Source organism: Ixodes scapularis, unplaced genomic scaffold (assembly GCF_016920785.2).
Source record: "Ixodes scapularis isolate PalLabHiFi unplaced genomic scaffold, ASM1692078v2 PGA_scaffold5__190_contigs__length_132052651, whole genome shotgun sequence".
Lineage (NCBI taxonomy): Eukaryota > Metazoa > Arthropoda > Arachnida > Ixodida > Ixodidae > Ixodes > Ixodes scapularis.
In genome coordinates, this window is record NW_024609880.1 from 92924553 (window position 1) to 92951758 (window position 27206).

General features: G+C 46.5%; 1 protein-coding gene and 1 pseudogene across 1 annotated transcript; one reads left to right on the plus strand and one right to left on the minus strand.

Moving 5' to 3' along the window:
- Positions 1–1403: 1403 nt before the first annotated feature.
- On the minus strand, positions 1404–8169 carry LOC115310118 (annotated as a pseudogene).
- Positions 8170–8250: 81 nt separating this feature from the next.
- LOC121838188 lies at positions 8251–12713 on the plus strand. The gene is made up of 3 exons (XM_042294275.1): positions 8251–8374; positions 11765–12141; positions 12363–12713. Exons 1-3 carry the CDS (start codon positions 8251–8253, stop codon positions 12711–12713), a joined length of 852 nt encoding a protein of 283 aa, XP_042150209.1.
- Positions 12714–27206: the final 14493 nt, after the last annotated feature.

Here is a 27206-nt window from a genome sequence, read left to right on the forward strand (position 1 = left end):
AGCTAATTTTAAAAACAATTAAAAACTGTTTGGGTGTTTTGTTGCGCTACCTGGCGGATGGCAGACAAACTGCTGATTTCTAATGTTAAAAAATTTTCCGAGGGCGGCGTTGGTGTCTGTATCATCATCAATCTCCGTGTCTTTTTACCTTCACATTTAAAAAATATATTGCAAGATTTACTATCGATAAATGAATGGTTTAAGTACTGGGTCAGGTTTATAAATCTAAAACAAATAATTACACAAGCGTAGAGTGATATAATGTGTTCATTATTCGATATGATTGAAATCAATAAACAATAAAGACGAAGAGGAAAATAATACACCCGAGTTCACTTCATGCCTAGAGTCACTAAATGAGCTGCGCTTAAAGTATCAGAACTCCGTTCCCCAACATTGTTTTGGGCGCCGCCATTTTGGGTCTTGTGCAGTGCAAACGGAACTGCCGATCGTCATGATTCAAAAGTGCGACTTCCTCAGCATTAGATCCGGTGTCAGGAAGCTGATGCAATATTGCTTTGCTCTGTCGCGGACTTTTAAACATTTGTGGAGGACGGAAAAACGTTTTCTGTGATTTTAGATAAAGCTTCAGATAACTGGCAACCGTGATTTTAAGCCACAATATGGCCAAGTGTCGCTACTCTCAAGCGTAGCTAATTTAGTGCTACTAGCGGGAATAATGAGGAAGAAGCAGGCGTCAAAAGGTAGTTATACTTCGTTTCAGCTTCGGTCCAGACGCAGCCAAAGCTACAAGCGCGAGCTCCGGGCTTTCAGCATCCCTGCCAAGCACGCGCGCTCGTGCAGTGCAAGCACTGTTCTGGGCTACACGCTCGCGCTTGTAGCATCGCTTGCGTCTGGACCGAAGCTGAAACGAAGTATAGTGGCTTGTGGAATCCACGGGGCTTACGTCATGGCCCCTCCAGGTATTACAAGCCTGTTCAACAAGAGCATGAATAGTGTCATTAAATAAGCTACACAAATGTTTAAACAGTCCGCGACAGAGCAAAGCAATATTGCATCAGCTTCCTGACACCGGATCTAATGCTGAGGAAGTCGCACTTTTGAATCATGACGATCGGCAGTTGCGTTTGCTCTGCACAAGACCCAAAATGGCGGCGTTCACAACACTGTCGGGGAAGAGAGTGCCGGTACTCTAAAGTCTAAACGCAGCTCATTTATTGGCTCTAGTTCCCGCGGAACACCTTTTCCCTAACTGAAACTGAAAATAAATATGAACAATACACCATTATTATAGCTTATTTAGTTATAACCAACTACACATAATGAGAGGAGGAAGCGGCCGGGTAGGAGAGAGAGAGAGAAAACATCTTTATTGACCCTCAGTTCAGGGTGTCAAAGTGTTGTCCAGGAGAACGCCATTCAGAAGGGTGAGGATAGGTGGATCATGCGGGATTGGTGGCGTTTTTCGATGCCCTCATCTCCTCTTCGATGGTTGTGATGTGGTGAAGAAGGGCGTCGAAGATGGCGAGCACGTGTTGATGATTTGTGGGAGAGAGCCACTCTTTCCATGTCGTGGGCCGAAGCCCGGGGAAGCTTGGAAAGTGTAGAGCGGATGGATGGTTGTGCATGGAGGCATTGCCAGTAGGTGTGCGTGTTATTTGGGTAGCGAGTGCAGAAGGGACACTTAGCTGTGCCCTGAGCGCCTTGGAAGAGATGAGTATAGTGTGGGGAGGATAGCGTGTGGGTCTGTGCTCGGCGTATAGTGCTGGCCTGTTGTCGAGAGAGTGTGGGAGGCGGTGGTACGAGGGCGAGTATGGATTCGCGGAGTTGTTGGAGTGTGTCAGAGCGCTGTTGATGGTATCCATTGCGCTGGAGTTTGGGGTCGTAGGACGTAGGCCAGTCAATCGCAGGCCCCGGAGTGGAAGTGACTCGGGAAAGTAAATCTGCTCGTTCATTGCCTAGGATTAAAGCGTGGCCAGGGATCCAGTAGATGTAGAAGCGAAGGGTGGGGGCGGTGTTGAGGGCGGCTCGAAGATCGCGCGACATGTAGTTGGGGAGTCGGTTGTACTGAATTGTGCGAACTCCTTTTTGGGAATCTGTCAGGACAGTGATGGAGGTGTGTCCCTCGTGAGGGTTGGCGATGGCATGGTGAATGGCGGAGCACAGCGCCTGAGTCTCCAGGAGGTCTGCCGAAGGCGCTTCGGTGTATGTTTGCCTAAGCGTTGTGTTGGTCCGGGGACAGTGAATTGCGGCGCGGCCGAGTTTGGTGCCACGGTCGTAGCTACCGTCTCTATAGTAGATGAGGTGCTGCTGTGCCTGAAGTGTGGCGAGTTTTTGGGATATGAGTTTGGCTCTGTGCTTGCGGCGTTCCGGGTTGCTGTCGGGATTCATATGTTTGGGTATGGGGAGTGCGGTGACTTGGGGTATGGTATCCCAGGGAGGTGTGGTTGTTTGGATGGGAGGGAGGTGCAGGGTGTCGTAAGCGAGAGAATTGAGAATGTAGCGACCCTGTAGGGACTGGTTAAGCGTTGCTGTTGACCCAGTCGGTGCGAGTCAACTCGCTCCTCGAGTGTGTTGAAGAGGTCCATCTGTTGTAAAGTGCTGTAGGGGAGCGTACTGTGGCACGCCGAGAGCAAGGCGGGTGGGTTTGCGGAGCTGTGTCTGGAGGTGTTTGAGTTGACGGGTAGTGAGTGGGGTGTAGGGGATATGGTAGAGTACGAGACAGTAGATGGAGAGCTTCGATGGCTCGTCTCATGTCGATCTCTTTGAGGCCTCTGTGGCGCCGGAAAACGCGGCCGAGGATGTGTGTGATTTGATTTATTTGTTTGGAGAGGGTGGAGACGGTGATATCGCTTGCAGCGTTGTTTTGGATGGTGATGCCTAAGAGCTTGATGTGCGGGCGTTGGGGTATGGGAGTGCCGTCGAGGTGTACGGTGATGAGCTGCCTGTCGGGATTGTTTTTGCGGTTGGAGATGACGAGGAGTTATGATTTAGATGGAGAACAAGCCAGACCTATACTAATGGCATAGCGCGCGACAGTGTCACAGGCGTGTTGCAGCGTCTCTTCCTGCTGGCCGGGAGAGCCAGTGTTGGTCCATAAGGTAACGTCATCGGCGTAAATGGAGAATTTGAGGTGGGAGATGGTGTCGAGTTGTTCGGGAAGTTTGCTCATAGCAAGATTGGAAAGGGTGGGAGAGAGGATGGAGCCTTGTGGTACTCCTTGATGTAACGGAAAAGGTGTGGAGATGTGTCCGGGAATTTTAAAGGCGCCGTGCGGTTCGATAGAAAGTTGCGGATGTAGTTATACATTCGAGGGCCGCACTGCGTTTCTGTGAGGGTACTGAGTATGGAGTCATGCGAGACGTTATCAAAGGCTTTGTAGATGTCCAGGCCTAGGGGTGAGCGGAGTTGTGTGGTACTTTTGTCTTGGAGGAGGTCATTGTTTAGCCGATGGAGACCCGGGTAGGAGAAACGCGGGTTTTATGTGCGACCGTTCTAACCGTCTCAAAAGAGAGAACGCGCGAGCTTTCGCTGGTTTAAAAAAGGCATCAAAAGAAAAGAGGCGGCACGCTGTGTTCTTTGTGTTTATGCGTCTAATTGCAAATTGTTGTGTGTATGTTTATACAGCCGGAAGTTAGTCCGCCTCATCGGGTGTCTGGTGTCTCAGCTGTAGATGAGCAATTTAGCCGGTGCCGTACAACCGCAAACCTGGGGTCTTTAACGTGCACCACGCAGTAGGGATACACGACCGCACGCCGGTACGATGCTCTTCCAGATCGAAGCGGGCAGGGGCGGGGAGGGTTCTGCAGTGCTCTGAGCTGGTGTGCGCTAGACCATGCACTCGGCCAACGACCCCCCCCCCCCCCTTGTGCGTCTAATTTATATACAGGTATAAGTATTTAAAGATCGACGATGGACGTCGATCGTCTCGAGGTAATTTAATGTAATAACATTATATAAATAATGAGTTTGTTGAAGGACTGAATGACTGAATTTTTCAATTCTTGGATTGTAATATGGCGGTAGCCTATTGTACTTACTGTTGATGAAGAGCGATATAAGGTGACGAGGTAATGATTAAATGATGAGGCTCTATAAGGACGACGACATTAGTGGGTGTCGAACCACAACGTACAGTGCCAGACTTGTTTCAAGTATCGTGTACCCAAAGACTTTCTTCATCCTTAGCAGAATATGGTAGAATCAATGAGGATGCTGCTTTACAACTGTACGTGGAACAGGAAAACCGCACTGTGCAGAAGTGCGGCTTATTTGTTAATATGAGTGACGGAGTTCTAGCAGCATTCCCTGATTGACAACTTGGAACAAATGGCCTCGTTGACGTAAAGTGTCCCCGTTCCAAAAGATTCTTGAAGCATACTTAAACCGCAAAGGAGTGTGAGGCGAAAAATAAGAAAAAGGAGCCTGGTGTGAAAGGTCCAAATCACCACCATAGATTCTACTACCAAATACAAAGACAGTTACACAATACACAATGAGAGTTTTGTGATTTAGTTATATTTACACTCATGGGCATTGATATCCGAAGTATCCAGAGGGATGACACCTTCTGGTCAATCAACATAGAGCCTTTTCTACTCAGGTTTTACATGGAAGGCCCCACTTCCGCTGAAATTCCTCACGTAGACGAGTTGTTTGACCGAATAAACTGCCATCACTTCCCGATCTGGGAATCTCTCGATCTTCGTTCGTAGGCCATAGTGTCATCAGATCAAGGGCTGTGGCTCTTCGACCGCCGAATATTGCTTCCGTGGGTGTTTTACCGTGTAATATGAGACCGTCGCGTGCTGCTGGAACAAGAACCTGGCGATTCTTCACTGAACTGCTTCTTCCGTAAGCTTCAAAAGGGCTCTTTTTTCGTTTCCCACACCCTCTGTTCTGCTTGCCCGTTAGTTGCAGGATGGTATGGTGCACTAATGTGATGCCTGGTGCAGTTTTGTTCTTTTGTTCTTTTTTTCTTCAAAAACTTGTTTATTTTATTTGAAGCATGATTTGATGCGTTATCAGAGAAAAGTATTTTCGGTAGGGCAAAAGTAAGTAAAAGAGATCGTAGAACGTCAATGGCGTGTTTGGACGTCGTGGCAGGCATCGTGTAAACTTCCAGCCACTTAAAGTACGCATCGACCATGACTCCGCAGATGCGGATACGTTTCGCCACCCACCGACTGAATAGTGGATCGATTTCAGTTACTGTTCATGATGGCGTTGGACTCAACGAAGACTTCGAGTCTTTCCAGAAAGTTTCTGGGAACTATATCGTAACAACCTTTACAACATCTTCCGGACCCCGTGAAACACAATAGTTCGTGACGTTATTTTAGTCGTCATTAAAATGGTGAGGTAAGTACCGTAAATCCCGAAGCAGTTTAGTTGACGTCCGCTTCCACTGGTGTCTTGGAAGATTGAGTCTACTGAGCGTGCATTCCTGCAGAAGAAATTTTCATTGATAGAATATTAACACGTCAATCAACATTTGATTCCTTCTTGGTAAGATTTATTGCGAAAGCCCGTTACAACCGCCGAACCGCATCTTCCTATATCAGAGAACAATTTATACCCAGCCTGACATTCTCGGATACATCCGTTTGATGGGCCACGCTACTTGAGCTAGCTGAGCACAGCTGGCAGCGGCGCGAGCAAGGCCACGAGGGGAACGTGATGGTGCTCGAGCCATCCCACTGTGAACCAATGTTTCGGCCACCCCACGGGTGCGTGTCGCCATCTTTTGGTTGAACTAACGCCTTGTTCAAGATGGCTGCCGTGGGACCGCAGCCTTAAATGGACCTTTCTGGAAAGTAGCGCGCGCCTTTGAGTGGCACGTGTGATTCGTTAGGGGTACAATGACGGTCGCTGCTCCTTCGTCTGCTGCTACCGCCGTACCGCCTGCGAGAACCACTTTGAATACGTTCGCGTTCGGCCCCCGTGTACAGCAGGCGACAATCTTTGCAGCGCCCACTGCTGCATTGCGTTGATCACATGAGAGATCCATGAATAAAAATAAGAATGCGCGGGCGGAGGGGTATGGGGACGAGAGCAGATATGCTCGCGGACAACTTTCTGTGGCTATACAGGCAAAGCTATGGGCGCAAGTGAGCTTGCCGACCTTGAGCACCCAACAGCGTTACGCGCCCATCAAAGCTGTGCACGCGAAATTTTCTCTTCTTCTGATGTGACAGAAAGTGGTCCACATGTACTGAGTCGCGGTCGCAACGAGGAGTGCCGTTGTGGCGCTGCTGCCAGCTTACAGATTGTGCCCTGGCAGTATTGCCACAGAGGCACGAGGCGTCGGTTCATCTTCGGCCGCTGGGAGAAGCGAATTATCTCCACGCCTCTCCATCTAGCCAACCACAGCATACCGTAGCTTTTAGCTTGCATGTAGCAGAGGCTCGTGCTTTTGCTTTGACATGACCCATAAATAATCCACGGATTATTTTTGGGTCATGCGTGATAGCGAACTGTTCTGCTGCTCCAGAGGAACCAAACACTAATTTAAAACTCTCCGGCTTCCTCTATCTAAATCTGCATACTGCTACAAATTTTATTGTTATTTTTAATCTGCAGGTGTATAAACACCGCACGCGCCCGCCGTGTGGTTTTTTACGGCGGAGCTTTTAAGGGTTAGGTTCCCCGGGATCGTGTCCGTGTATGTCGACAAAAACCTACCTGGAACAGCTACCGCCATCTATAAGCGACGGCGGCAAGCACACAACATGTATGGTTTCTGCCGTCGCTCGTAGATGGCGGCAACCTTTCCATCTTTACAGCTATAATAGAAGAATGGATAGTTGGGCGCGTTGGTGGGAATTTATCGTAGGAAACAGCGCGAAAAACAGACGAAGACGAAGAAGAAGCACACAGTATATCTAATGGCGAATTCGGGTGGTCAATCGCCGGCGAGCTCACGCCGGCGGCACAGGCAACGAAAACCGCGCCAGCGGCGCACCACGTGACCCTCTCCACCCGAACACAAAGCGCCTGCAACTGGCGTTTTCGTCTGCCTGGGTCGCTCGTGAACTTCGTTAACTTCTTCCACGATTATTTTATGATACAATAGGCACGCTCTAGGCATCAGCAACATCTGTTCTCTCTGAGACGTGGGTAAACAAATAGTAATATATTTTGTTTAGATTCTCGAGGAACTGTTGCCATCTTACAAGGATCCTAGAAGGCTCACCAGCGTCGCCATTTTATATTCCATTTTCTTGTTATTACCTTTTTGCTGGAATCCTCAGCATTTTGATTTGACCCAGCCCTCTAAAACAGTAATGCGCGTTCAAGTGTCGAGCTGCAGCACTATCAATACATTTTTTACAGCGGTGTAATAACACGCTGTGTCCCATAGGAAATTGATCTTGCGGAAGCTTCCTTTAAAATATTTTATCTTTATCTCCGTTGTTTTTGCTGTCTTTCTCGGACCACAGAGGGGTGTCTGTCTCAGTGGCTTCGTATTCTACTAGAACACGCTCTCGGCGACCATTGTTTCGTTTGGTTCCCTTTCCCGATTCGGATATGACGATACCGGATACAGTCTGGCAGACAAGCTGCCCGACCTCTTGGAGCTCGGGCAAAAATTGTGCCGGTAAATTGCCAGCACACGCCTGAGAACTGCCACCCGAACGGCGCGCACTCGCCAGCCTTTGACCACGCGAACGCCCTTGGCGGAGATATGGCAAAATATTTTGCCGGGAAATGACCACGCGAATTCGCCATTAAGCCCCTCGATGTGTTTGCGTTTGAATTGCAAGTAGCGTCAAATGCGCGAGTGCACGAGACCCGCGTCTCGAGCGGCCCTTGGAAGCGAATGGCGGCGCAGCACTGAAATGAGCGGCCCTAGGAAGCGAATGGCGGCGGAGCACCCGCTCGTGGCACGTGTCTCGCGCGGTTTCACAACAATGGTTGGCGGTACTTGTAAAAAACACCTTTATCAAGGGGCTTTAAGTATATCGAGAACAACTTCGCTGGTCTTCCTTCTTCACGAGAGTGGAAAGGCTATTTTTTTTTTCTTTTTCGATTCTCGAACATTAGGTTTTAAATAATTCGAAAGATGAAATCATTATTCTTATATTTGTCTAATGACAGTTTCATCGATCACTTCTCCCACGTTATATTAAAAAACGTCGAAGACGCAGACCCCGCTTTTTACCTGTTCGTCAGACTAAAGAAAAAGAAGGGACCCAACCACCGCATCATACCTCGCGTGCTTTTGTTCCAAGCTAGACATTCTATTCTACCCCCTGTTAGACAAGAGCCAACGGACGAACAGTGAAGATGGACGAAGATCAACAGCGAATGACGCTGAAAAAGTGTTGCTCAGAGGGCCTGCTTCCAGAAAACTACCTGGACCTCATCAAGCAAATTGCTACAAAATTTTCTGTGGCCTATGACGATAAGAGTGAGTCGGCATCTTGAAGTATTTTCGCATACATTTTCGGCAGTGTCAGGCAGCTGTACCTTTGCCGTTCCAGACGGGCTGTGCATGGAGAGTACGACACGCAATTGTATTTATATTGGCGTCCTAATCGCAACCGCATGCCCAATCAATCTGAGTTTCGGAACGAAGGCGTGTGAACTGAATTGGATCGTCAAACGACCATTTTCGCAACCGCTTCGCAAATTCGGTTCAAGCGTCAGTGTGATTTAAACGTAACACGCTCCAGAAAACACCCTTTCAAAACAAAAGGAAACACGAACTTCGAAGACTTTCAAGAAAATAAGCACACCACTATATTTCAGACAAAATATGAATGTGGTCGAACATGGTATAAATACTTTAAAGGGGCGGTGCAACGATATTCAATTGGAATGTTTTTCATTTTACACGAGCTTACTGGCATTACTGGGACTCAAGGATATTCGCACGCAACGCCACTGGCCGAGAAACTCCTTCGTTGCGGTGTAATATGAAGGACCAAGGCTAGCGTTTTCATTCAATCTCTCCTTCACAAAACTTAATGACGTAGCTCGGCGGTCGGAGTTCCGCCGAGTGACGCTATTTGAATGCAGCTCATAGATTGGACCCGAGCACCGCGTGAACACTCGACTTGGGCTCGTGATAATTGATAGCTCGAGAAGCATTCGGGTAGTGGCCCGTGTCCAATTGCTGCAGAGACAATAGCCGAACCATAACAATGCTTGGAACTCAGCGCATGTCCTGTGCCTTGCCAACCCCAGCGCGTGGCCATGATCAACATCGGCGGCATATAATCGGCTCCAGATCACGTGGCCGCTTGTTCTGGCAGCGAGTTGAGAAGGTGAACGCTGCTCGTTTTTCTTTAATTTTTTCTGCGACTTGGATTGCGTGTGGTGAAATACGAACGGGTGTTTCACATGTCATTAACGCCAGGAATCCGTTATAAGCGGTAGTCGCGCAAAGTACAAGAATCGCTGCATCGCCCCTTTAAAGCGAACCCATCCTGAAGCATCAGAGCGACAGACGATGGCTTGTTAAGAGCCTGAAGCTGTCAAAATATCTCCAATGAAACACTACTAAACGGGCGAAATATCTGCCGGTTATTCAAGCATGGTCATTAAGCTGAAAATACTAACCGGCAGAATGGCTATTTAACAGGTAGTTATAACACCGCAAAAAGGCCGGAAGTCAGCGGGGCAACATTACGTGGTACTGATGACGTTTAGAGAAATGTGAGTACCAACATGATATTTAATTACAAAACGTTTTGGAAAGAGTATTTCCTTCTTCAAGTGTTTACTTGAAGAAGGAAATACTCTTTCCGAAAAGTAGTGTTATTTAATTATCTGATGGTATTAAAATTTTTCTGAAAGTCTTTAATTTATTGATGAAAAATATTTTGGAACGCATTACGTGGTACCGATGATGAGATGTTGTATATAGCTACATAAGCTGAGACGACTCGACGCATGGCCGGGATAGTACGGGTTTACGTATACTTGCCGATTAGGCCTTTAACGGCTGAGACCAACGAGGCCTTAGTCCGTCCCAACATCACAAAGATGCAGCAAGGAAACGGTCAGTCTAATACGATGAAGGGGCCGGGGGAGCGATGGGTTTTCGGCAATCCCTGGGCCTGTTCGATTCGATCAGAAAGTTCTGAACTAGATCAGTCCGAGTTCAGAGTAGGGCAGGAGTCGTGGAGCGACGGCGCAGAGCCAGTGTAGCTACCGCGTTAAGACTGGAGCTGTGATCGACTTCCGGGGCGGAAGCGCAGGGTGGCATCTGCATCTGTTAGTTTTTGTTTCTCAGAGCCATGTCGTATACTACATTTATACTTCGCGACTTGATAGGATCATTCGCGCAGTGAACGTTTCTGAAAAAAAAAAAATTTTGAAGACGAAGTGCGGTTCTCTTTGCATGTTTAACTTCTTCCGCTTTCTATCGTTTTCAAAAGCATTCGCGTTCTTCGACCGCGTGCGCCAGAATAGCATTTGCATTCGTTTTGGAAAGGATTAATTCCAAGTGCCTCGAGTTTCGCATTTTGATTACAGGTTCGCGGCATTATGATGATTTCGTGTCGGTAATTACTAGCGGCAGCGGTCTTCAAAAACGAAGGCCGGACCAGGGTGTCTGTCGCCTTGGCCAAAAAGTTATCGACCGACGTTTCGACGTTTACTTGAAGTCTTTGTTCTGACTCACAAAAAAAGATTCACGTGGAATTAACTGAAAACCAGTACCACTTCTCGGCATTTTCTTCCAATGACCCGTTAGTGAGCGATCATGGATACCAACAAAGTGTGCTATATATTATGCTCAGCTACGTGGACACGCCACTATATCGCAGACCCCTGTCATGAATCGGAGCCGCCAATTCAAGTAATGCTGAAGGCGGGGATATTACGAGTGTAATTATTTTTCCGTGTCTTTCAATATCAATATCAACATAGTAAATATCCACGTAGCATCAAAAAGAAACAATTGATGTGCGCCAACCTTTCAAAGCTTACCGCAAGTGGGTCCAAGCTACAGAAGCAGGTAAATAAAACATTTTCAACATATATTCGCGCTCAATCCTACCCTTCGTCATAACCGCGCTTCCGCGTCCGACACGGGTACATTATTTTCACCAATGAGAGGAAGTGTAATCTTCGTCTCGGCGTCAAAGATCACAGAATGGCATTGCGAGCAGAGACAGACGGAGAGCGTCATTTGCTCTCGTCGTCTGCTTTTGTCGTCTGCTTCTGCCCGAATGCTGAACTGACTGCGGAGCCGGTGCAAGGTCTTGAAGAACTGGGCCTGAACTCGTTCAGGACTGCATGGGATAAATCGAACGCGTAGGTGCAGCGGCTGTGCGACTTTCATTTGAAGTGAATGTGCTAGTTCCTGCGCTGCTGAACTAGTTCAGCCAGTTCGGCCAGCTACGGAGGCCAATGAGAAGACTTTTGAATCAGAATGATCACAGATGACCTCGAATCAAAATCGAAATCGCAGGAACGACGAGTTTGACCTTTCACTTGCTCAGTGTACCTGACTACATCCGCATTTTTTTTTTTTCAGTCGTAATCGTATCTAGGGTTTTGTCATTCGCAGGGATCCTTCCATTGTTTGCCGTAATTGTATAGGCCCGTGTTCTGCAGGAAAGTGAACTCACATAGTTTTTTTTTCTATAGTGGCTGACAGCATAAAGGCGCAGGGTGTGGCCTATTACGTGAACACGGTTGTTGAGACATGATTCGTTCTTCGACGTTCTTATTAGCTAATGCCGTATTGCGATTGGCTATGGAGTGGTACTGAGATGCATGTAACTCGCCACGTACTTCCAAAGCACGGGATGTGATTACTCCTACCACCGCTCGTACCGCCACGCAGGAGAACTCGTCGCGAGCCTAGCCGAGATCAGCGTGACGGAAGACATCCTGTACCTGGGACTGCTGTCCATGAACCACACGCAGCACGGATGGCACCATATCCTCCAGCTGTGTAAGGACACCATCGCCAAACAGTCGGTGCGCAACGTGTTCGCCCGGATCAGCGAGGAGATGGAGCGGGAGTGTCGCATCACCGAGCTCCTGCCCATCCGGAGCGACTGGATGCTCGTCAAGACGGTCGCCACGAAGATAGCGGCCAATCGCCTCGTGGCTCGTATCCCGGGGGTGACCCTGCACGACATGAGGCCCGATGACCTAAACGAACTGGTCACCTACGATGAGCTCATCATGAACTGCAAGCGACACACTTACCTGAATGTAGGTACTTCGTTACTTCCAATTATTGATTGATATAGGTTGTATCGTAAAACGAGAAAATAGAAAAGGTTCAAACGAAAAATATGTATAGTCGATGTCACCTCTAAAAAACCAAAGTTTTACGGATTGTTCATAATCTACGTGAAAAAGTTCTTGTTGGAACTATTTCGGGATGATATACGTCTTTGTAAGTAACAGCGTGTTGGTGTATACCTCGGCAGCTGATGACCAAGGACGTCAATAGCTACACCAAGTTCGCCAAGGAGAACGGTGCCGTGTGCGGGTTTTTGGTGATGCAGCAGCTCAAGGACGGCACGGCTCTCGCCCTGCACCTGGTGGCCAACGACCGGCACGTTGCCAAGCTCCTGCTGAAGAAGTGCCAAGACGAGTTCGCACCGGCCCAGAAGGGGATCGTCCTCGTCGTCCCCTGCACCCAGGACCAGGAGCACGCATCCGTGAACTTCGTCGAAGACCTGCAAGTCCACGGAGACAAGATCTTCTGCCTGTTGTTCTCGCGGTTCGCCATCTATTACATGTACAACAAGATCTTCTCTTTCGGGGACTTTATGTGAAAAGGTCACGTGACAAAGGCCCTTCTGGCATCACTTAAAATAAGATTTCCTTTTTTTCTGGGTGGGGGCTGGGCACGAGGCATTGCAAATAATAAAGAAAACGCAGAATACTTTGTGTTGCTACTCAACATATATTAGAATTCACCTTAAGAAAAGGAAGACATAATCGCGAAGAAGTTGTGTGTTGTCCCTCTTTCTACGTGTGTCTATATTTTTTCCATGTCTCAGGTTCAGTAGTGTCAATATTCGCCAGCTTGCCTGCACACTCACACTTCTTTCACTAACACGGACGCTCAATTTTAGTTGTAAAATTTCGAAAATATTGTCTGCCCTGTTTTTCTCTTATCACTTCCAGTAAAAAATTTGTTTACTTGATCGTCAGACGTCTAGGGCCAATAGACTACTCCCATGAGTGCGTCACAGCGCGCGTTGCATTCTGGGAACCTGTGGCCAGGAGCGGAGCGCGTATGGATTTCGCTGCCCACTGATTCCCACAATGCTTAATGTGGCATTACGCCGCAATGAGCCTCTTCGAGTTTTGGAGTGAGTCTATTACGTAGTGCCAATATACCGAATGGCGACTATGATCCTTAATTATTCTACCCTCCTCACCATGAAGTCTCATGGCAAGAGAGGAGAGAGTCGAAAAAAATGCCCATTGTAGTTTTTTTTTTTTTTTTTTTTTTGTTAAAGGTTGGTAACTGTATTTCTCTTTGGTCTTAGAAATATTTCTATCTTATGGGAATCATGAATAATCCGCGCATTATTTGCACTTACCAAGTTCTTTTGTTTGTTTTTTGTTTTCGAAAATTATTAGTTTCTTAACTTTTCGTAAGAGACGAAGAGAACGCCCGCCCGTTCCGGAAACTCCAGCTCTGCAGCATTTGTCATTCGCCTAGCATTTCCCTTTCTCCTTACTATGTGATCTTAATTGTACAAGGCAACTTGGAATTGGAATACCTTTCCTGCTATGAAGGTACTTCCTTCATATAACATATGTGGGGATCGCCGCCACTAAATTCACTGGATCCTGGGAAAGTAGCCCCATTGTGTATGTTTATACAACCCCAACTTAGTCTGCCTCAACGGGCGACTTCTCTCTCAGCCGGGCCCCGTGCACCCCCCCCCCCCCCCCCCCTGGCTGTGTGCCTGCTTTGAAGCTTGCTTTTTAGTGCGCACCCCGCGGTCAAGGTATCACTCTGAAGCGCGCTTAAAAGCATGCCTCAAAGGCTCCGGTATTGCGGAATGTGGAACACGGCAACGGTTTGCAGAGAGTCCTTAAAAACTATCTTTCACATGGATTTTTTTTTTGCTTAATTTAGCCGTTTTGTAACTAAGAAGAAAAATCTTCCAGATAATTTGGCATAAGATACGCGCATCACCGACAGTGTTCATTACAGCATCTTCAATCTTTTTTACGGGAAAGTGCTGCATCCCAAGCTCAGAACTGTGGGCGCCGAAGTGTTTGCAGCGCATTGGTGCCTCACTTCAACACAACACTTTGCAACATACTCATATATTTAGGGTTTTTCGTTTTCGGGTAAAACCTGACATTACCAGATTTTTGCAAAACGAACAGTTTCTTTTATAAAAATCGGATTAAGCCCAATTTCTCGCAGAATAGTGGTCTTGAAGTCAGCTGGATTTATGGAGAATAAGACCACATCTGGATCTGTTTCAGAACTGCTTCCTCGGACACTCGTTTGATCGTAACAAAACTCTTCGATTTGAGTTACCTCAGCATTTATTCTCTTCAGAATGAGACTGAAGGCGGAAATATCCTGTAAGATCGAGCATTACTGCTATATCATATACTTCGTTGACTTTTGTTCGTGTAAATACCACATTTCAGATACTTGCCCTTCATAAACAAAACACTAGAAAACCCGATTTTCTAAGGGCTTCAAAAAGACCCGATTTCTCCCCGATAATCAGCCTGAAAAATAAGGCCCCATTTTTACCCCCCCCCCCCCCCCCCCCCCCGATTTTCGAGAAATATAAAACCCGAAAACGAAGAAACCTACATATATTTCAATATGTATAGAATTTGGTAGACATACGGCAACGCATAGACTTCTTTTTTTCTTCGGTCATATATTTAATGATGCCCTCGACGACTTTGGCCTGCAAATGATGACATCAAAATGTCACCATTTGCAACTACTCTCGTCAAAAGTGACTGAGCAAGATGCCGCTGTGCGGTATAGACGCTTTGCAGCATCTGTGCATGGACGCCGCCATAACTGACCTTCAGTTTTTGTTTACTCTTATTTCGTTTATTTCACTTCATCATTACCATAGCAGGCCAGGTTATTGCCACATTAGATTCAACTGTGTCCTTTTCTAAAGCATCGGCCTTTGTAGAGGATCGTCAACTACCGTTTCAGTTGCTCGGCATCTCGGTAAGACAAGAGAAGGTCAGCAATGGCGGCTGTAATTTGGCGCGTGTGTAAAGCGTCTATAGCATTCCCTGTAGCAATCATTGTACCTTTGGCCAGCCCTTCCTCATGCAACATATGACCCATATATACTAACACTAGAGGAAAAGGTCCTCCATTTTTCCATGCATTCTGGCTGGCGCAAGCGGCGGAGCACGGGGGCAGACCTTCTGAGTCCCGCACATAATTACCAAGTAACTTAACGCCTTTTCGCTAGATTTAAGTGCTTTCCTAAGGACCAATCCACGCACTTACCGGCGGAAAGATGTTGGCGTTCCTTTCAAAGCTTTCTTTTTGCATTGCGAGCCGGTGTACTGCATCGCGTCAACGCAAAACTAAACCATACAAGCGGCTTCACGCTATGGTTGCCTTAGTTTTGAAAGACGCGCCGCGCAATACAAAACCGCATTACCACCAGATTTCCGAGATTTCGACAGAAGGGAAGTTAATGCAGCGTAATAAGTATAGTGCTTGTTATAAGCGTTAGGTTACATCAGACTTTAGTTTACAACATTAAATTATCACTGTTCATTTTGTTGAGAGTTTTCAGTCTTCGCGATTACCATTGCGACTGTCGTCCTTCAGCTGGCAGGCAACGTTGGTTTCTTTCTCTCGTGTCCTGTCGCGCTCTTCGGCGATCTCTCACTCAGGACCCCAGATGTCGACGCGCAGGATTTGCCACTCCTCCTCACCCACTTTTACAGCCCTTCATAAACACGAAGATTCCCGCCGAGGACCAGAAAGAGGTTTCGCCACAAACCCAAAAACTACACGAAGGCGCTACCAGACAAGTGCTGCCATCTCTCGCACATCTGTAGAACTTACGATATCGATATTTGTATTGATCGCGCTCGTCAGTTCTGCAGCCAACAGATGGTGCTGCATGTATGGCAGTGTTAAAGGGACGAAGTGTTCTACTGGCATAAGTTATGTTGAAGTACCTTCGCTCAATTCTGAACGATTATTTTTTTTAGAGTGACGTCTTACTTTTGCCTTACTTTTTGCCTATCGTATCATACAGGGAATGGTAATTCAAAATGTACTAAAGAGCCGTGAAACTATGTACGAATAAAACTATTATTATTAGTAGTAGTAGTAGTAGTAGTAGTAGTAGTAGTAGTAGTAGTAGTAGTATAAAAAAAGCATCCGGACTCGGATGTTCGTTTTTAGCGTGGCGAGGCATTTTCGAAACGTTTAATGATTTCGTCGAATTAAGACTTTTTTCGACGTCCTTCTACCTACCTAAGACGAAGACAGTGCCTGTGGCAGTCGCTCAACACCCTTCCGATATACGCAGTGGCGTCACTAGGGTCAGCGGCACCCCGAGGCGGTGGCCCGCGGCTACACCCCCCTCCCCCCTCCACCGCTCGTTGCCCGCCTCCCCCGGCTCGTCGCCCGCCGCGACACCCCCCGGAGCGCTGCGCCCGGGACGGTCCGCCCCCCCCCCCCCCCCCCGTACCCCCCTTGTGAAGCCATTGGATACACGCGTTAGAGAGATGTTCTATGGTGATCCCTGGCCACGGTGGAAGAAATACATTTAGGTGATGACTCTCTGTCTCGCGCGGCGACCACATTATGTTCGGCGCACCGAGCGCGCTTCACTCGCACGAGGATAGATGGCGCTCAAGTATAACGGGGCTTGTGAAGGCTTGTGTAGACGGCTTGTGAAGGAAATTATGCATTCCCTACTCGGTCCCTGTGTACTGTGTAGTGAAATGATAGATGTATGTTTGCGCACTGGCACTGATTGCCTTTTCCCCCGTGCTGTTCCTGTTGTTTTAGAGCGCAGCTCTTAGGGGCCCGTTTCCGGCTTGAGCGGCGTCGCCGTCGGCGTCGGCGTCGCCGTCGCCGTCGCCGTCGGCATCGGCGTAACCGCGCGGTGCATCATGGGAAATGTCCCATAATGCACCGCGCGAGCCCCCCACCAAGGTCACGTGACCTCGTGGGGGGTCACGTGACCCCCCGAAGTCACGTGGCCGCCTCCTCGAGGTCACGTGACCCCCGCCGATGTCGCGTGACCCCCCGATGACGTCATCGTCACTGATGACGTCACCGGCATCCACATCGTCATCGTCATCATCACTGATGACGTCACCGGCATCCACATCGTCATCGTCATCATCACTGATGACGTCACCGGCATCCACATCGTCATCGTCATAACTGATGACGTCACCGGCATCCGCATCGTCATCGTCATCATCACTGATGACGTCACCGGCATCCACATCGTCATCGTCATCATCACTGATGACGTCACCGGCATCCACATCGTCATCGTCATCATCACTGATGACGTCACCGGCATCCGCATCGTCATCGTCATCATCACTGATGACGTCACCGGCATCCACATCGTCATCGTCATCATCACTGATGACGTCACCGGCATCCACATCGTCATCGTCATCATCACTGATGACGTCACCGGCATCCACATCGTCATCGTCATCATCACTGATGACGTCACCGGAATCCGCATTGTCATCGTCATCATCACTGATGACGTCATCAGTGACGTCACTGATGTCGTCACCGGCATCCGCATCGTCATCGTCATCATCACTGATGACGTCATCAGCGACGTCACTGATGACGTCACCTACATTCGCATCGTCATCGTCGTCATCACTGGTGAAGTCATCAGTGACGTCACTAAAGACGTCATCGGTACCCGCCTCGTCATCGTCACTGATGACGTCATCAGTGACGTCAGTGGTGACATCATCGGCATTGGGGGTCACGTGACCCCCAAGGTAACGTGACCCCCCTGGTTAGTTTAACCCCCCCCCCAGTGCCCTTCCCTCCTCCTCCTCAAGAGCTGCGCTCTAATTCGGCGTTACAGGGAGTTGTAAGCGGCTTTCATTTTTTTTTTCTTTTTTAAACGAGAACATTCCGATGATGACTCAACGTGACAAAAATACTCGTATTAGTATAAAAATTCCCCGCATAAACTACTGGGCCTTCAATAATTTAGAGTAAACACCTAGGTCGTGCTCGCATGTTTTGTCAAACATCATGTTTGGTAACAGTTCCCTAAATTGTTTACACGCATTGCGTGACTTTATATAAGGTAGGGTGATTTTTCCACCCTGCTCCTGCCTTATTGAAAAAAAAATTCTAATAATGTTACGTAGTGGGACCTAAATAATTCTTTACATGCGCATAAAGGTGTTAGCGTTACAAATGGTTTATACATACAATGTCAACTTGTACTGTGGAACATACAAACCTTGTGAGCAGAAAACATTCCAATTTATGATGACATAGTGACTGAAACGATGACATAGTATGATGACATACTGACTGACATGAGGACACAGTGACTGAAAGTAAAACAATAGTAGCGGTTATAAGACATATATCACTTTTCATCTATACTCGCAGAATATGGTGTCACCCCGTCTTACAGGTAAAAAAATATCTGACAAATATTTTTGCTTTAAAATGTACTTAAAGCTGAATTCACTGCATACTACCAAAGAACGCCATCTCCTCCATCCTGTGTTTCTCGCCCATGCCCTTAAACTAAGACGAGCGCTGCTTTGCTGATTTCTTTATCTCTTGAGCTTGTTTGTTCCTACTCATCGTAATATGCTTGCAGTGTTGTCGCATTGGCATGCTGAAGTAGTAGTGGAGCAACTGGGCGATTGTTTCTTCTTTGTGTTCAGCGCATGGAAACGTTATTGTGCATGTGTCAAGAACACTGTCGATTGTGTCCCAGCAGACAATCTTGTGGCTTTTATTTTGCACGAAGAACTGTTCCGCTTCCTTCAGTAGCTGGAAAAGGTTCTTGTTGGGGTGTGTAAGGCCTCCTCTGTTCTTCATGTTTGTCAGTGCTGCTTCAGTAGAAGTGTTCTTGTCGATGCTGAAAGTGGATCGGCATGGAGGGCAGCGTGTAGCTTTTTTCTTTTATTTTCACGTTCAAAAACCCAGTTACATAATATAGCATGCAGTGCACAGCCTTGGTTTCATAAGCCTTTTCTGTCCAGACATTTTCGCATTCCCAGTTTTCGACAGAAATTAGACTGTCAAGCTCGGTCTTCACTTGGTCAAAGAGATGAGGACACTAGGTAGTAACTTGCGATCGGCCCTCGGGATTGCACGACGCCACTGCTCCAGGCGAGCATCATTCGATGGAGCTTTAAACAAGGACACTCGCTCTGCGCAGTTCCGGTACCCCGAATTGCAGTTGGGAAGGAAGGTACGTGTTTCCCATCCTTATTGGCGACGTGCGCGACCGAAAGCGTCGCTGTGGTCGGCCTTCTACGATTGGCCGAACGCTGACTATGACGTCAGAAAAGGATTTATCATTGACGGAAATAAGAGGAATGAAAGAACTTTAATTTTGACGGTGTTGGCAGTGTTCCTTTGAGAGCGCAATGATTTCAGGCTTCCACCATGCTATTTACAAACACCATCGAACTTGTTTGCAAGGTAATGACGTCACAAGGGGGAACCGTAGGAGGGCGCCACTAAAACATCTCGCCGCTAATAGCATAACTTCTTCTTTGGGTTAATGCTCATCTTCGTGCACGATGGTGGCACCGGTGATTGACACAGCTCCAAAGCAAAACATGAGGCCAGCCACTGACCGCACACCACCATTACACCGCGGAAAAGGCGGGCAAGCTACGACCCCGACTCCGTGGCCGCCGAGGAGAGACCTCATACCCACGGTGCTCACACCTCAGCTCCCTTCACCCTATGTTGTACCGCAGCGAAGGCTAGAAGCGCGAGCTCATAGCGTTGGCAGCCGCTCTTAAGTCACGAGAGCTTGTGCCGCCGGGATGTGCCCCAGAGCAAGGAGCTCGCGCTTGTCGCATTTCCTGCGGTACATCATAAGGTGAAACAGAGTATACTAGTTGTTCGAGGCTAGTTCCGAACACGATCTGGTCGCTCGCTCCCCGCGGGAAGAGCGGCCAGAGTCACCGCCTAAATTCCCTGGCTCACCTCCGTGCTTGCCTAGATGATTCAACGGCCGTCTTTGTCTTTTTAAGACCACTTCCGTGATTCCGTGTGCCCGGGCGCAACATAATCGCTCAAGGCTCTCCACCAAACCATGTCTGACCCAGCTCTTGTCAACTAAAGCTGTAGCGCACCGTGGTAGAGCCTCATCCGGACCATCTAAATTCGACGGCTTGAAAAAAAAAAACCGCGGATATCCACAACTTTTCCTGCAGTGTCTGCGGAGAGTCCTCAGCTGCGACAGACGTCAGTGCCTCACGTGCAAAGCCGCCAAGGTGCATTTAATTTCGCTGGTGAGCCTGGAATCTTTTTTCTACATTGGATTATCCTTTTTAATCGTATTTGAGTTGCACCGTGTCGTGCCATTTCTTTGTCGTCCGTGTCTTGTGGTCATGGCCAATCCTGCAATTTGTGGCGCTTGTTCTGATCCTATGAGAACCGACGGCATATACATGAAGTGCTGTGACTGTTCTAGCCACTGTCATTTAGGTAAAAAGTCCTCTGGCGTTGCCGAAGGCACGTTTAAAGGTATGAGCGCAGCCAAACTTGAAAAGTGGAGATGCCTCGCATACCGTGCCGGAGAAGCAAAATCCAACTTAAACACCAACTCCCCGTCCTCGCAAGTGGAGCCACCTGGTTGCTTGGAGCAGCTATCGACGGTGCACTATAAACTTGATCTCCTACTTTCTCTCAAAAACGCCGTGGGTAATCTTCAATAATTGCACCCAAGAATCGATGCCCTGTTATCATTGAAACTCACGATCGATACTATGCTCAACACCATTAATGAGATGCATGCATCACTGAATTTTGTTTCTTCTCAGTATGATTCGCGGGGGAATTCGACGCAAGCATAAGACAAAGCTGTCAAAGAGCTGTGACAGAAACCAAGGCCTTGAGGTCATTAATATCGGACCAGGCGCTTGAAATACGGTAACTGAGAGCGGTTAAGAAGGACGCGAATCAACCTAATCGTATGTCCAACCTAGAAATACATGGCATCCAATTTTCACCAAGTGAGAACCTTGGAGGCATTCTCACTAAACTTGCAGGGTAGTTGGGCATTAAAGGATTTCAGACAGCGTATGTCGAGAAAGTACATCGCCTACCTGCTAGACGTGATGCCGTGCCCCCTATATGGTTCGTTTTTCACACTGGATGATGAGTCTTGGCCGCTTGTGCTCTCTTCCTTGCGGAGACTCACAGCCTCGAATCCATTTCAATGACAATCTTACCGACTACAACAAAAAAAAAAAAAGAAACTCTTCTGGATGGCGAGAACAAGAGGAAAGGAAAAGGGCCATAAGGTTTGTGTGGGTTCGACATGGGCACATTTTTGCCAACAAATGTGAAGGTTCAACCTTCCTTCGCATTATGAATGTTGTTGATTTAGAGCGAATAGTTTAGACACTAATAGCTCATTTTTCTCAGTTTAGTGTAGTGTAGACCTTAATTGGCTCATTTTTCTCAGTTTAGTTCAGTGTAGACCTTAATGACTCATTTTTCTCAGTTTAACGAGCTCAGGTCTTGCCCTGAACACTTCGATGTGAACCCAGGGACATCTTTTACCTTATTTCATGTCAATATAAGAAGCTTGCGCAAGCACTGGGATGAGTTTAGACTAACCGTAGATAGCGTGCTTCCGATAGCTGACATGCTCATTCTCACAGAAATTAATATCCATAGCGACGACGTTGGAGAGTTCCTGCTACCCGGATTCAACAATTTTTTTTATACTCGCGATAAAAAGTGCGGTGGTGGTATCGCTGTTTTTCTCAAATCCACATTGTTTTATTCGGAAATTTTTGTTTCATTCCTCTCGTTTGAGTCATTGGCGTTACGTGTCCTTACTTCTACATAATAACTCTACCTACTGGCAATTTATCGACCCCCTTCGGATAGCATTCCTGACTTTCTCCCCGAACTTCGCTGCTGTATACAGTAGTTGCCACTCATTGCACCTCTTTGTCTTATAGGAGACATTAACATTGACCTCTTAAAGCCTTCCAAAGCTATAGTTCGTGAATACCTCACTTTATTCGCCGAGTGTGGAGTAGAACCTTCTATTCCTGCCCCGACAAGAGAAGAATATCTAAACACAAGACTTGTCAGATTGATCACATTAACCTAAGGGCAACTTTCTCAACAATCAAATCATCCATTATAACCCAGAAACTATCAGACCACTACCTTATGGCATGTCAGTTTTAATTTCCTGGTGAAGTGGGTGCTGTGCCCAATAGACCGATCTCACCAGCTAGTTTGAGTACGCCACCGCTGTCGCCATGCATCGTGGGAACTGTAGTTTTTTCTGCACGCGCAAGAACCAAGCTGGAGGTCTGCGCGAGCAAAGCACGAGACGACACGAGCTGCCTCGTTCACGGGCGCCTACCTCTTTTGAACTACAGTTATTGTGGCGTCACGCATGCGTGGAACGCTTAGAGAGATCGGTCCTTTCTCAAATCCGCCAGATTGAAGTAGTTGACCATCAGAGATTTGACAAGCATGTTTTCGATTATGACTGGATAGTATTCCAGCGGTTTGTATGTCTTTCAGAAATCTATTCTTTCGTTTTTGAACTCTTCAAAAAGTTTGCTAACGCATCAAAAAAATTTTCTTTTTTTTTCTTGAAGCAGAGGAACTTCAATTTATGCTAGCGTAACAATGACATGTTAGCCGCAATTAAACTTAAACAAATTGCTTGGAAGCGCTGCCGCCGCTCACCACACAACCAAAGCCTGCTTGTAGAATTCAAATCTCTCCGCAACAGAGGTAGCGCACTCATTCGCTCTGGTAAACGGGCTTATTTTCAAAAGCAGTTTTCTGAATCTCGGAGCAACGCTGTTGAAACCTGCTTATTGATCAACGAATTGCGCAGTGTCTCCCTGCGCGTGCAAGGAAGCATTTTAAAAGCCACCTTTGGTATTAACTCACTTGCTGCTGCAAATCGTTTTAACGATTTATTTGCTTCTTTTTCTGGAACAGCCAAAAAAAGCTCAATGTGTTCATCTATTCCCAACTCGAACTCTGCTTCCGCCATTCTTTCTTACATGACAGTAAGCGGCTTAGAATCTATAATACTGAGCCTCAAATTCAACAAATCCCCTGGAATAGATGAAATACGCTTTAGTGATCTTCGAAGAAATTTCACTTCCATTAAGGATACACTCCTTTTACTTTTCAACAATATAATCGAGACTGGTATCATACCTCGTGCATTAAAAACTGCTGTTGTCAAACCCCTTTTTAGGGGAAGTCAGAGAAGTAAGGTAGAAAACTATCGCCCAATATCTATTTTGCCATGTCTGGCACAAATATTAGAGAAATATATTTACGTGACGATGGCATCCTTTATTGATAAATATCAAATCATGTCTCCGAGTCAGTATGGCTTTATTGCTGTCCGAGGAACACAATTTCTTGTACACGGTTTCTGACGACTGAAATTATGGCTTTGAGAATAACTTGTTCGCTTGCGGTTGCTTCCTTGACGTGTCAAAAGCGTTTCATACTGTTAATCACTCCATGCTACTTAGCAAACTTTCAGCCATAAGATTCCGTGGACCTTTCTTGTCGCTTTTAGAAAATTTTCTGCTTGGGCGCACACAGTTGGTTTCGGTGTACAGTGTGCAAAGTTCCAAAGTTACTTTAAAAGCTGGCGTTCCGCAAGGGTCCGTTCTTTCTCCACTATTGTTTAAAATCTATGTCAACGACTTACATAACGTGGTTTCAAACTGCATTAGTTATCAATACGCAGATGACACTCTTTTATTAACACGTCATACTTCCTACCCAGAAGTGCTTCAGTTGCCCGAGCAATCCTCCAACGAAGTCTTGGACTGGTTTTCTCGTAACTTGATTTCTATAAATGTGTCGAAAACAAAACTCGTCTGCTTTCGCAGACGAGTCTGTTAGAACGGTTAATTAATATAACACGAGCACGCACGCGCACGCCAACACACAAATGTGCACGCTGTGACGGTGACTAAAAGCGCCTAGCCACCGGAACGCTCTATGACCATTTTCATGACCATTTTCCTTCTAAGGCTTCCTTGACATAAGCGTAGAAGAAGAGGAACTCTCAACGTGAGCATCACGAACCCAACGACCGATCACAGCGATTCGAAGCTTTTGAGGCAAAAAGATGGAAGTGAGCCAGAAGAAATATGCGATTCGGGAGCTACAGTTTGAAGAACTGCCTTTGCTAGTGGCGCTTTGGAAAAACATCGGCTTCATGGTGAGCGCCGAGTACACTGAGGCCCTCTGGAAAACAGACAGGGCGGGCATGATTGCCGCCATCACCGAAGACGGTAAGTATTTGCAGCTTAAAGCACCTTGATAGTGCGCGCCCTCTATACTGAAAAAAGAAAAACAAAAACCTGTAGAAGTGTTCATACAGGTTTACTAGTAACATATGATGGTATGGACATATATATGCCATGTATTCAAACTAGTGTTTCCGTATAGGGAGTATTCATGTGTCGTCGTCAGCACAAGCTGCAGGCAAAGCAACTTGTCGAGTGCCTTGAGCAGCTGTTTTGATCACCTAAACATAATCTGGTAAACTCTCGTTGTGAACACGCACTTAGCCGCACAGCACACAACTATGGCCGTCAGTAAATTCTGTTTACACACTCAAACATAAAAAGTGCAGTCTTACACCCTTTTATCTCATATAATAAACCTTAAAACTTCAATTTGACGTACAGTGCACTGACATCGAACTAACGGCCCCAACTTCTACGAGGGGCTTGATAACTGTGCGATATGAGTTATTAAATCGCGAGAGTATGCATCAAAGACTATAGAAAAAAAAAACACTGAGGTTTTGCAGTAAAGCCAGAAAACAAACGATGATTTTTTTTTTTTTGTAGTTAGTTGCACGTAGCTTGACTATTTTCATAAGTTGTACAACTCGCCTATCGAGTCGCTCGTTAAAGTTGGTAGCGCTGGTTCGACGACAGTATGCTATCTGTCGAACTGAAGTTTTAGGGCGTATTATATGGGGCGAGGGATGTAAGACTTTGACTCTTTTCTTTTTCCTGAATGTGTATATATAGATATCGGAACTTGTTTACCTACCGGCACACATCAGCTCGGACGTAAACATGTTCTCCTGTTTACGTCTTCCACATCTTAATCCGCTGAGTCAGGTAATCATAAAGACACCTATCAACAAGAAAAATTGCCACGGAAATATTAACCGCGAACTGTTAAAAATGTTTCATTAATTCTCGATGAATGTACCTGACAGTTGCATCACCCAAATTGTGTATTACATTAGTCGTATTGCATCGGTGTCGATCGGGCCATAAATTATGCAAGTAGAGCCACACCTTTCTTGCCAAGACCTTTGATAAGCTGCAAACATTAAAGCAATCGATCACGACCGCAAGTACTAAAAACATGTTTGAATTACTGTTTTCTTTATGACCGTCATCGAGGATTCTTACATTAGGCAAGCTTGCCTTATAATAAAATTATGATGCTGCTATTATCGTACTACCGCCAAAATGTTTTCTATAGGCGACTTGGCCTGCCGACACATCTTACATATTCGGTCGGTATGAGCACATATTTTTTAAACTTCACTATTGTGCGGAAATTTGAAGCTGCGTGTCTATACTTCGTTTTATTTTAAAAGGACCATGAAATGACACTTCGACCTTTTTTCCAAATGAAGACCCCGCTTAAACCAATGTTCATAGAACGCGGAGCAGGAATCCGTCTTCTTTTCATGCCTCCAGTATTATACAAGCGAAGTAAAAACTCGCGTCTACTTTTCTTTTCCACTCGAACGGTTTCGGCTAAAGTCTCTTGATGCTTCTTTTTGCATGTAACGACAACTAAACAACTGATGAAGCGCATTACGTGGGAACGAAATGGCGTCATTCAGTTCAATCTTCTGCTGTGAGCCACCATTCGCTTCCTAATAGGAACATTAGTATCGGCCACCAACATGTGCCAACTTGTTCATTTATCAAGCATCCTTAATATAGCCACACAGTCACTCTCAACCACCGTCTACGCAAATATTTCTTTTGTTGAAAGCTTCTTCAGATACTAAGTACATAAACATCCAAAAGAAACCATGCGGTCAAACCATACATACGATCATTCTCGACAACCTTCCATGCAGAGATCTTCTTTGTTGAAAGCATTTTCAAATACAGAGAACATACATGTTTACATGAGACCACGCGGTCAAGCACGGTACACTGCCCTTATCGTCAAGGACGACGGGAGCGGGCTTCGGACCTACATTTGTTTGCCCTCAGGAACAGGGCGACTGCTGCGCTTTGTACCCCCACTCGAGCAAAGCTTCCCAAACAATGTTCCCGCTTCAAATACCTTTCTCTCTAAAAAAAAAAAAAAAAAGAATAGAACAGTTCTAGGTGCTGTTTATAATCTGATAATTTTTTTGCCGTAGCTCCCAAGTTGCATCGGAGCTTGGGTATGCAGCTTCCAATAGACCTTATTCTATTGTTTCTTTCACGACTCTGTTTCTATTATTCCGCTCTTTATGTAGAACTTTCATTTCTGAGCACTACGCAGCGCAATTGCCGCATTTCTTAATGGGTTATGTGATTTATGAGTTCGACCCATTTGTGCTTACATTTCTTTTCTGTTCTAATAACCTGTCGTTCACGCATCTCGAGGTTTGTCCCATGTACTTGAACCCGCATGTTGGCGCAATCTCGTACACCACATTCTCTGCGCAAGGCACTCAAGGTTCCCGATTAGCCTTCTGTCAGCCTCTCTGGTTTGACTGAAATGGCTTTTACCGGCTCATTTGTTTTTTAAATCTGAGGGGAATATTGCGTCCACTCCAAACCTTTGGCGCAATCTTTTAAATTATATGAAATCTCATGAAAATACGGGATTCCTAATGTCTTCTGTCTTTTTCGTTCCATTTGCTGATGTCCATCTTTGAATTTCAACTCTAACTGCTTTTTTTTTATGAATTCCTCTTCATATCCTGCGGCTTCTACCTCAGCCATTGTTCCTTCACTGCACTGCCCATAGAAAGAGTACACAATTTGCTCAGCGTGTTTGTTATTAAATATTTTACGATTTCTGATTTTGC